Genomic DNA, 12,449 nt, shown 5'->3' with positions numbered 1-12,449 from the left:
CCCCCTCACCCCCGCCCCCCCGGGACCTCTCCACCAATCAGCACTAAGGAGCAGGGCCACACGAATGGCAGCCAGCAGGCAAAATGGTGGCTGCCCCCTCATCTCTCCTCCTCCCCAGGCCTCTACTCCAATCACCGCCAAGGGACAGGGCCACATGCAGGGTGGCCAGCAGTCAAGATGGAGGCTGCCCCATTGTCCCTCCTCCCCCCTGGGCACCTCTCTGCCAATCAGTGCTAAGGGGTGGAGCTGCCCAAACACATCTGCAAAATGCCCGTGGAATTTGCTCTTTATGCCACAATCACCTGTAAAAAATGGTAAGTTTAACTGTGATTTAAGTAGACCCCTAATGATGACTGTTTTTGCTAGTCTGTTAATGGAATCAGAAGAGAAACTGATATATGATTATAACATTATGGGGCATTAAAGAGTGTCAATGTAATGGCCAATTTGGATCTGTACAATTGATAGGGATTGGAAAACAGTGGGTGCATTTACACGTGTGCATTTACTGTGCAGTAACCAAAATTACTGTGCAGTATGGGTTTGCGTCTACATGTGCATGCCTATACTGCATAGTAAACATGGTGACTTATGTCAACTTGAGCATAAAATTGATACCTGCATCATGATGGTATCAAATTTACGCCTGATTAGTTATTGCACAGTAATGCACGTGTAGATGCCTTATTGCGCAGTAACACTGTATGTGTGCACTGACTTCGGACTAACTTTAGCACACAGTGTTAATGTGTTTTAATGCCTGCATGTGCAGATGCTGGCCTATTCCCTCTTATTGCACAGTAAATTTACGCCAGTGTAGATGCATGTGTAGACACACCCAGTATGTATGGGGGATTCTTCCTATCAAAAGACAGGAGTAAGATCCTGAATTTAAATAGTGATATTTGTGACTGTTGGCTTCATCTTTGGATTAGAGTACTGACTGATTTGGGGGCTCTAAACCAAATACAAATGCCAGGTTAATTTTTATTGGGAGTATAGCCGGCATATTCAGTACACCTGGAAAGGAAGTTCTGGGTAGAGTACACGTTATGGACCATAAATGGCAAAATTCAAACTTGGTATAAGCAGTCAAACTTGAAAGACAATTCAGTTGCATTCAGTTTTATTATCATGGGTATCCATCACCCTGAATATCTGAGTACCTCATGGTCATTTTGTTTCACAACAGCCATATGAGACAAGAAACTGGCATTAGTCCCAAAAACAGAAGGAAGCGACAAAGGCATAGAGAGGACGAGGCCTGGAGTTGCAAAAGGTCTTAAATATTAAGGGCCAGGTCTTACCCTGTGCATCACAGAACCACAGAAAAATAGGGCTAGAGGGGACTCCAGAGGTGCAGTCCAACCCACTGAATGAGACAGGATCATCTCTATCCAAACCATCCTGTTCAAATTGATTAACCTTTTAGCAAAACTACATAGGCAGTCCTGATACAACCATAAGACATAACACACCAGCCTGCCATAGGTAAAGCAGGGGGACCATGCCAGCCAATGTCCCGCTGTGGTCAAGGGTGCAGTAGCATACCATCCATTACCTTAGCCTGAAGACTAGAAACAGTGAGGAGGTGGAGGAGGAGGAAGAGGAGGAGAAACCTACCCATTTTTGTGATAATCTTTTTTAAGGGATTTGAGCAGGGTGGAACCTCTCCGAATCTTTCTGAATCGATTCGGAGAAATTAAAGGGTCCTCTGTTAAGTGCCTACATCCACTCAGGTGCCTAATAGGTGGGAGAACATCTGGCTCCTAATGCAGGCCTTAAGCATCTAAATCCTGCCTCCGTCCAAAACGGAGCCCCTATCTAGCAGCTGTGTAACTCCAGAAGAAGCAGGGGGGCAAGGGGCAGAGGTCAAGTGTGGAGGGCCCCTCTGCACTGCCTTCCTCTCCACTGCCTGCCCCCCCACCTCCTCCTGCCTGCCCCCACCTCTTGCCCTTTACTGTCTGCTCTCCTAATGCCTCCCCCCTGACTGCCTGCCCCCCTGCCCCAGCCTTCCCTGCTGCAGCAGTTGGGGGATGAATTTAAGATGCCCCTCCAATAATTAGATTCTATACAGAGAAAATTAGAACAAATTAATACATTTTCCGTGTAAACAATCTAATTATTGGGGTGGGTCATCTTAAATTCCAGGCCATCTTGGATTCAGGTAAATGTGGTAATTCTGCACCCAATCTAAATGGAACACAACAATGTGCAGGCTCAGCTCCTTAGCTGCTGCTATTCAGTTATTGCAAAGAAAAATCATTTTTCTCTTCATTCTGCCTGTCAAAAACAAGATACGCATCTTATTCTGGCGTGTGTTGCATACAAGGAAATGCGGCATCACTTTTCATTATCCGTATGGCAGTAGAGCATGTAAGATGCCCAGTCTTGAACCAGAATTTCCTTGCCTTAGGTGCTGTAGAAGCACAACCAGAAAAAGACAGCTCCTGTCCTCAAAGGTCTAAGGATAATATTCCAGGTGGGAGTAGACAAGTCAGCAGGGAGAAGAAGGAAACAGTACTGGGGGTGGGATAGGCAGGGGCCTCAACACAGAGTCGCCTCCTGATCTCACATCATAAGCCACCTTTACAGCTGCTAGATTTAGAACATCAGGTGAAAATCCCTGGGACCCCACACTGCACTCTGTGGCACGTGTGAGAAACTGAAATGGCTTTTTTGTTGAGCATGGGCAAAAAAAGTTTTGCAACTTTACTAACATGATTTGTAATCAGGGGCAAATGTGTAAGGCTCATTATTTGGTGGGGGGGAGTTGTTTGGACCCCTGCCCCGACATGCACTGCAGGGAGAAGGAGGAACTGAGACTAGAATCAGTTTCCCTCTTGACGTTAGACCTATTGCATGAAGCTTAAGCACCCCAGATGGATACTTTTCCTATAAGGGGCTTCATTTCTCAATGAATGTGCAGAGGGGAGTTGGAGCGGCATCCTCAGACCCCACAGCTTAAATGGGTATCGTGCTCTACTGAGAGAAGTGAAAGGAAAAGCATGAGCCCTCCTGACACAAAAGCCATGCTCCTTGAGGAAAGCTTCCTTAGGATTGAATAGAGAGCCCATGTAAAGGCTTCCGGGTGTGTTGAGAGCCCATGTAAGGGCTTCCCTTAGTGTGCTGAGATTTCAGTCATACGAAGGATTTGGGAAGTCTTTGTGGTGCACTCCTTGACAGCCCTGCTCCTTTCAGAATATGGGAGACCTCTATAAACACAGAAAGGCACTAATCTAGACTCTAAAGGCCCATTCCTTCAAGATGTTGGCATCCATGATCATGGAGCATCTTGGAAGGTCATCATGTCTGGCAAAAGTCAGGTCTCACTTTGTATAATCAGTTATTTGTGGGCACAAACACTCATGTTGCTTTGCCCCGGCCAACTGGATTAGTGGGCACAAACACGTGGCCCAATCCTGTTGACCTCAACTTTTTTCTGACTCTGCCGAGGCCTGAGAAATGTGGACTACAAACCTTAGTTCATGCCTTCAGGTCAGCTATTTGGAAGTGCAAATAGCAATACTGACACCTAGAACAATATGTGACTCTAAGCAATTAGGCATGGGTTGTGCACTCCTGGACTGATCAGTCAATTCAGCTACACGAATACAGTCAAACCTGGATATTTTACCAGGTTCAATTCCTTACCACACCCCTGCAAAGATGAGATTTTTCAAAGCATCTAGGTGTATACTGCCACAGAAACAGCTGGGTGGGACTGTCAGATTCTCCAGCTGCTTGCTGTTGCTTTTATTACAAAGGGCAAAGCTTCTGTGATGACCGGTCTGGGACCACTGCGAAGCTCCAGCAGAGTGACGAAGTGGTGTTCTTTGAAGTAAAAGGTGACACAGTCATCCACCCTGGCGATCTTGAAAAAATGTCTTAACGCCCATCTTGCTAGGATCATTTGATCCCAGCAGTCTTTCGTGCGAACGTGCAGGGGGGGCTGGACCCAATGATCTGTAAGATCCCTTCCAGCCCCTAACAACTATGAAACTATGAGACTATGAAAAGCTACAGCAAATAGCTGTGTGGTTTGTTCTTAATTCAGCAACTTGCTATGAGTTCAGTGGACTGTGAGCAATCCCAATAGGAACGGTCCAGATTCTACTTATTGGTATAACGAATTACAGTCAATTTTATAGCTATTTTCATACATGTTGAAATGGATACATTTTTAGTTCCCGCTAACCCTTGTATTTTAACTTAGAGGGAAGTCACCTTCTTGATGTATGACATTATATGTGGGGCCAATCTAGCTAACAACACCAGGCTATTCTTTTAAAGTTGCACTTTTGCACATCACAATTTAGGTTCATGCAAACCTTGAGGGGTGCAAATGGGTAAAGAATTGCACTGCATGCAAAATCCTAGTTGCATCTGACTGAGCATATGCATGCATATTGTGTATGCAGGTGCATTTTTGCAGATAAATTTCAATCACACTCTAGCCAGGGGAAGACGAAAGGGGAATAATATCAACAGCAACAACAACAACACTAATAATAATACCTAGCAAGCCAAATGAGCACAAGGAAGGGTACGTGCTAAGGCCAGGTGAATAAACCTACACTACAAAGCCAGGATAATATCAGGGCAATGCTGGATTGGTAACCCTCCCATCCCAAACCATTGGTATGGTGTAAAAAATCAGGACACTTCTAAGAACGGCTTGGAAAAGCACTGGCCAGCTTACCTGTATTGTATCGTTTCTGAAGTGGTTGAGGCTCTTAGTTTTGTCATTAAAATCCTAACTATGTTAAATAGAAATACAAAATTTATCTGGAAAAGAAGAAGAAGAAAAAAATGCATAAGGTAATACTGACTGAAAAGAGCAGACGCATTCAGAAGGCACACGAATAGCCATACACAGCGATTCTGATCCCACCGATGCCAATCTCTGAGCCATTGCCTTTAAGGGAGCCAGGGGCTTACCCATAATACCAGCATTTGTGGGATTTGGTTACTCTTAGGGATTGCTAGAAAATGCCATCTGAAAGGAAGGCTATGAGCACAGCTGTCTTGCACTGTTTTCCTTCTGATGCTGGCTTAGTCCAGACCTCTGGGCCATGGTAGAAGTGATGCTTTATTTTAAACAACCCCTGGTATGGGGGTAGCCTGCCCCTTTGAAGATCAGGAGTTCCATGCATTGCCCTGGGATTAGTTGGGCACCTATCCCGCTCTTCATTTTCCCAAATGTTTAGGAACCAGAAGCATGCTGGCACTCAGCACCTACATGAAGGACAGGTCCACAGTGAGCCTATATTGGATACATCAGAGAAAAAGGTTCATTTTAAACAGCAAAAAACCTTCCCAAGATATGACCCCTTTATAATGACCCAGTGTGAAAGCTTTTAGCCAGACAGAGCCTTTGATTTTGGTTTCACGCAAGCCCTGCACTCGGGTGCCTCTGTTGACTTCAAAGGATTTACACTGCATTGATGGTAGCTGTTAATCATCATCTATTTGTGCTGAGGCCCCACGGACAGCCTCAGCTGCAGATCAGGTCCCCACTATGCAAAGTGCTATACAAACCGAGAAAGAAAAGACACCCCCTGCTTCAAAGAGTTTGCAACCTAAGCACAAGACGAGAGGCAAGGGATGGACAGACACACAGACTGAAGAGGACAAAAAACCAGCGTGCCAATTTTGGTCAGCTTGAGAGAGAGAGTGGTCTCAGCCCTCTGGTTACCTAATTACTGCAATGGTTTTTTTGGCACCACTGCAGCACAGGGGAGTTTTATGAAGAAGACAGCGGAGAGGCTCTGTGGATACTTACACCTCCATTAACATCGGTGGGAGCTGCAGCTGCACCGTGCACCTCTGAAAATCAGACTGTTACTTATTACAGCATGTCTTTAGGCCCCTAAATATGGATTTTAGGTGTCTAACTCCAGCAAACACAGTAGCACACGCTGGCCTAAAGGACTGCCCCAGGGACAAAATACATTTGGAGGCAGAAGTGGGATGTGACAGGCATAACTCAGCAGCTGTGCACCCTGGGCAGTGGTGGCACGGAGGGCAGCAGCAACAGCCAGGCCAGGAGCATGGCAGCTGTCATATTTCTGCCCCCTGTAAGTCAGCACCCAGACCTGGTGCCCCAAAGGGACCTAAAGTCCAAAAGGACTGAGAACCACTGCTATAGGCAATGATTTCATGGGGCCTCTGAATATGCCTGTGCAAGCAGTGAGGATCATTCTGTAGTCATTATTATGTAGTCATGCAAATAGGAGCAAAACTCTGGCTCTTAACTGGGGAAGAGCATCTTGGTGACTCAGTCTTTGCCTTTCTACTGAAGGGGGATATTCCTTTCCAGTTGGAAAATGTTTTTTCCCTCTAAGGAATTATGTGGCCATGAATACCAGGAATTTAAGTCTTAAGTCAAACAAGTGATTTCATCTTCCCCACTAGTTGGAAAGCCGCTTTCCCTTCCAAATATTAAAGTGAGATTTAGTTAATCTGTTTTCTTTAGGTGTGCAGACAATCGAGAGAGAGAGGCAGGCCGCCGCATGATCAAGGAGCAGAACGGTGCTATTTTTATTTGTTTGTTATGCTACCCAAAGGCCCTGCTCTGCTAACATTATCCTGTGGAAAATGTCATGTATTAATTCCTACAGTAGCATTTTGCTGCCTTATATAACAATCATTTAATGCACATGATTCATGAGGTTGCCTACCTTCCCAATGCCTGCTACAACTGTCTGCAGCACAATCTGTTATGAAGAGTGTCACAGTCACCCGAGGGGGATGATGCGATGGATGTCAAGAGGCTGTATTCACAGAGATATGCCAGCCAGCACAGGAAAAAGGAACGTGTTTCAAGAGCACCTTTTTAACCAGCCATTCAGCTATGCCACTTTTAAGGAACTGGAAGTAAATCTGTTATACTCCATTCATGGCTGGGAGACCCCAAGGCTGCAGTGTGTCACCTGAGATAACTAGAAGATTTATTTCTTATGTGTAACATAGGTAGATCTTGGAAGTCCTGGGTAGACTCCTGAGGAGACTCAGCTACTATGATGGTGGGCCCTACAGAGAGCCCTGGGATAGATCAATAGGTTAAAAGCTACTATATTCATGTATGAACCGAATCCTTATCTGCTTCTTCTGGCTTGCTTTCTGGAGCCTACTTCTTCTGCCTGGCAGCCCGATTTTCCTCCTTAGCTGCAGGTCTCTCCTACAAGGGGTGAGAGGAAGCTCAGGTGGGCAATTAACTAGCAGATGATAGACATGTCAAACTAATTAGAGCAAATCTTAATTCCCCGAGGTGACATTTTTTAACTGGGCTGGTAATTAACCAAAGAGGCTAATTAACAAAGTAGGTGGGACGCTCTCTGTTACCTAGAGTCTTTCAGTTAAGACGGGCTGTCTTGCAGAAAGATACGCCTAGTTCTACCACAAATGATTAGGTTTGGGGCAGGAATTAGTGCGTGAAATCCTCTGGTAGGAGGTCAGCCTACATAAGAAATAACACTAGATCCCAGAGCTGTACTCTATCTTACCACAGGCGAGTTCAAAGGGCTTTACAACTGTGGTTCTCGACCTTTTTTGTACAAGGATCCACTTGTTAACACCGATGGCCAGTCCCGACCCATTTAATAGCTTAAGTAGGAAACAGCCCCCTGGCCTGGCTGGTGCCCCTCACTCCCAACTCACCCCCAGCTCTGTTAGTGCGCCTCACTCCTGACCCACTGCCCCCTGCCCCCACTCACCCAAGGTGTGGGGCAAGGGATGGGTGTGTGGGGTGTGTGTAGGGCATATGCCCCCTCTATATTTGTGCACCCACGGCGGGCATGGGGCTGCAGCCTGGCTGGACCAGCACGGGCAGCAATCACCTCCATGGCCCAGCAGACCAGACCCAGCACGGGAGGGCAGAGCGGGGCAGCGAGACTCATTGTTGCTGCTACTGCTGAGACCCCTGCGCCAGCTGTGCCACCAGCAGCACAAGGAGTAACAGATAGGGGAGCACACTGTCCTCACCTCCTCCTGCTGCCAGCCTCCTCCCACTCCCCCCAGCCCCAAGCAGGCCCTTGCAGGCGGGCAGAACTCCAGCCTGCAAGGGGAAACCCACCGTTTCCCACATTTTTCTCCTTCAAAGGAGAATCCGTTTTGAAAGTTTGTCTCCATGACCCTTTCATATGATCCTGCAACCCACTTTTGGGTCGCGACCCACAGGTTAAGAAACGCTGCTTTACAGTGCCAGTTAGCACCATTAATCCTATTTTACTCAGACCCCACTTAAAGTGGTTTGTCCAAGGTTACCAACAGGACAGCTGCAGGGCTGGGAGTAGAAGTCCAGCCTTCTGCAGTCTCTTGTGCTCCAGAAAATGATCATGTCAGGCCCACTGGACTTTAAAAAAAACACCATCAGGATTTCCACCATAATTCAAAATAAATCACTTCCTGGCACTAAACACCAGGAGAATATATTCAGTGTCACCAGACTGTCTCATTGCTTTGAAGCCTGCTGGGGAATTACTTGGTGTTCCTTTAAAAAAGGAACATTGCTCTTGTGAGCTGGATCACATGCAGGTCTTCAGGAGAATAGATAATGAATTCAAAGCCTCTTGGGAAATAGTATAGGCATAAAAAACTATCCTCCTCCCAGGACTAGATCTCCCTGTTGTAACACACACTCTTAACACTGTGAAGGAGCTTGACTCGATGCTGTTTTTTAACATGTTACCCCAAGGCCTTACAGCTGATTTTCACAAGTGATTTAGGCACTGCAAGCCCTTGTTTTAATGTACTTAGGTATTCACTGTTGCAAGGACTGAGACCAACGTCTTCTAAAGGGTTTAGAGGGCTGACAACTACTTATTCCAGTGGGAATGAGACACCACTGGAGCTGCTTACAGACATCAAAAATAAAAAATGGGCACTTTACTTTAAGCTTGGTGCGCCCCCATGCCAAGCATGGCATATGGGGCATCACATTAGTTGGAACCAGCTCGCCCAACATCTGTATAGATGGAGCGCTTCAGTTGGGCTTTTTGGTGTTTCTGTCTAATAGCTGATTCAATCAACTTTAGATAAAAGCACCAAAAAGCCCTGCTGAAGTGCGCCATACATACAGATGCTGCGGAGCTGGGTCCAGCTAATGTGCTTCATCTTCCAGTAAAGCACTATTTTATGGAGGGGCTTTTTTCAGGTCTGTCCGCAACCCTTGATAGATATTAGCCACCTAAAAAACTTTGACCATCTGGGTATGACTAACCCAGTCACGTCCCATTTTCAAAAGGGATCTAGGCACTTAAAATCCCAATTCTACTGCCTTTCAGTGATGCACAGCCCAAATCTCAGCTAGACAAAGGGTTTTTTGCAGCCCGTTCTCAAGTGCAGAGCCCATTTCGCAGACATTTCACAATGGCCCCACCCCTCCGCACTGATTGGTGGAGAGGCCCTGCCCCTCAGCTCTGATCGGTGGAGAGGCCCGGTGGGGGGTGGGGAGACGAGGGGACAGATGCCATCTTGATGGCTGGCTGCCCTTTGTGCTGCCCCGCGCTTTAGTGCTGATTGGTGGAGAGGCCCCAGCAGGGGGAAGAGTGGGCAGTCGCCATCTTGCCTGCTGCCCTTCAAGCCACCCTGCCAGCTGGTGCCTCCCCCCCACCCAGCAGCGAGGATAGCTGGCTCCCACTAGGAAGCCAGCATTTTATTTTTATTAATGTTTTTTTCTTTTCTTTGCAAAGTTCATGGATTTTGTGGACAAGCCCAGATTTCATGGTTTCCATGACATTGGCTAAACTGCAAATTAAGTAGGTCCCTATTCATAGCCTCTGAAATCAAGCCTGAAAACAGGATTTAAGTGCCTAAGTAAATGAAGTACTTTAGAAGATTCGACCTTTAGGGCTTAGCTCTCACACCAATAGGACATGTATCAAACCTGTACTAGAAAAGCAGATTCTCACAATCCCAGCTGATTGTGGAAATGATTATTCTCCATGGACTTCTCTGTCCTTGGTCAGGAGAGCGGGAAGTTTAGTTCACCCACGTAAAAACTGTGCGATGTTTGAAAGATCTGACACTTACTGCTGATACTAAATACCATATTTACTCACATGCCACGTGCATCTTTCCCCCCAAAATCAGCCCTCAAAAATGGGAGTGCATGTCTTAAGTGGGGAAGATGACTCTTCTTCACTAGAATAGGAGCCTTGAGTCCAGAAAAAAATATTTCTACACCTTCCAAAAACAAGGGGCATGTCTTACTTAGGGGGATGTGGTATGTGAGAAGAAACAATGTTTTCATTTGTGGTTTCTGCCCAGGGGGAAAACCATTGGTTTTTCTCTTCCCCTCCCTGATGTAAAACATCAGAAGAAAAGGGAGAGGTGCATCATCAGTAGGCGGCTTTATACCAGTTGGTACATCATATGATTGCCCTTGGTACAGGGCAGTCGAATTTCCAGCTACCTTATTGTTGCATCTAAAGCCTTATTAGCAGCTGATGGAGCTGGCACCCATGTTTCTGCACTGTGGGCACAAACAGTAGCCAGCCGTTTTTAGCAGAGCTAAGATACGGGATTAGCATTTTGATTATATGCTTTGATGCTGGAACTAATGACGGGCAGGCATCAGAAGATCCAGAGGTGGTGCTGGAAAATGTGAAGCTAGACATTCACTCAAGCTCAATGCTACACGGAGAGCACCCTTCTTATCTGCATAGGTTTCATCAATCCTGGGTCTTTTGTCAGACCAGTTGCAGGATCTTTGGGCATGGGGGAAACACAGGGCTTTCCCTACTTTTAGAAGCAGGGCCTTTCTGGAGAACAAGGGTATTATGGACAAATAGTAGTGGCAAGTGGTGAGAGGTGGCTTACAGCACTAGGTCCTTGTGGTACATGTGCAGATACTAAGTCATGCACATAGTGAGTGCCTTGGAAATTCTCAGACCCTGAAGTCTAAAGACCCTTAGGAACATAGGACTAGAAAGGCCCCTCTAGGCTATTGAGTCCAGTTCGCAGACAATTGTTAACCAGGGGAATGGCCCAAACCCCCAGTGCAACCCCTCACCCGCAACTGGTTTAAGAGCTGAAATACCAAGAACGCATGTAACATGCCACAGGTGAACGCTGGGGAGGTGAGGGCACTGCCAATGCGCCACCGCTCCTCTTACGAACGGCAAGAAACTAATGAACCCGAACTATAAAAAGAAGGTGAATATGGCCGCACGCAGGAGTCATGTCATGTTATTGGTCAGCCACTTCTGTTCTTTGATTCAGATGAAAGAGGCAGGTCAGTGCCTCCAAAGGTTCGTTTACGTGGCCACCCGTGAGCCTGGGACTCGCCATCGACAAGCCCCACTCACTCTCCTCCAGCACACCCAAGCCTGGTCTATATTAGGCACAGCTTATGGCCTGGCTGCCTCTGAGCAGCCCTTAGTGCCGAGTGCCACCTCCTCCAGGACGAAGATGCATGACCAGTCCTACGCAAGGAGGAATGATTAATGGGCACAACATGCTTTTCAAAGTCCTATGAAACTCACTCAGAGTTTGGGCCAAACTCTGCAGAGGCATATAGATATAGCTGAAAAGCAAAGTAAAACTTAACCCAGGATGAGGCAGAAAAAAGCTTTAAGTGCCTATAATCAAAGGACCCTAGTTTCTGGAGCAACTTGACAAGAGGTTGATCAGAAAGTGGAGCGTCTTGGACATTTTGGCACATGGTTGTGGAGGGGAGTCATCTGTGCCGTTCTCAGATGCAGTATTGCCAACCCTCATGATTTTTGGCATTATCCTTAAAGTCTGCACTTCAGGAATGTGAAAACCTTGGCTCTTTCTTATATATATATTTATGACATATACATATTTTTTATATAAAAATAATATGTATTATTGTATTTACATACACACACACACACACATTTATATATAAGACAGCTAAATTTTTCACATTCCTGAAGCTTAGACTTTAAGAACAACACCAAAAATCATGAGAGTTGGCAACACTGCAGATGGGGCTCTAGTCATGTTGACTGTAATCTTATGGCTTCTGCTTTGCATATGGTCAAGGATCCAAGCAGCCTCTTCTGGCCTTAACAAAATCTGTGATTAACTAGCTTTTTCTAGCTTGATTCTCTACTCAGTTACACAGATACTATGCTACCATAAGCCCATTAAAGCAAAGGGCCTTACACTGGCGCAATCTAACAAAGTAGAGAATTTGGCTCACTATTCATGCTACTCCAATCATTACAGACTTCATCGTCATGCCGCCCAGCAGAAGCACGTGGCTAAATATTATTATTCCCGTTTTCAGAGGAGGCACTGGAGAGATAAGTAACTTGGTCAGGGCAACACCAGGTCAGCAGTGCTGGGAGGATTTGAACTCAGGACCAGGAGACAGAAGCCCTGGATTTTATTCAGAGTTCAGCCCCCCAAATCCCATGTGAAACAGAGAAACATGCTTATTCCCTCTGTGATTCATTTGCCTTGGCTGCCAAGTG

General features: G+C 46.2%; 1 protein-coding gene across 1 annotated transcript in view; it reads right to left on the bottom strand.

Annotated features, from left to right (window-relative positions):
- CRHR2 (corticotropin releasing hormone receptor 2) overlaps positions 1 to 12,449 on the bottom strand; it is a 251,210-nt gene that overhangs the window by 42,750 nt on the left and 196,011 nt on the right. The window contains exon 9 of the mRNA XM_019508079.1: positions 4,703 to 4,788. Coding sequence (XP_019363624.1) covers positions 4,703 to 4,788 — 86 coding nt within the window. The remainder of the gene's footprint in view (positions 1 to 4,702; positions 4,789 to 12,449) is intronic.

Source organism: Gavialis gangeticus, unplaced genomic scaffold (assembly GCF_001723915.1).
Source record: "Gavialis gangeticus isolate Ggan-Ray unplaced genomic scaffold, GavGan_comp1, whole genome shotgun sequence".
Lineage (NCBI taxonomy): Eukaryota > Metazoa > Chordata > Crocodylia > Gavialidae > Gavialis > Gavialis gangeticus.
The sequence above is the reverse complement of the archived record's forward strand: the minus strand, read 5'-3'. Positions and strand labels throughout refer to the sequence as shown.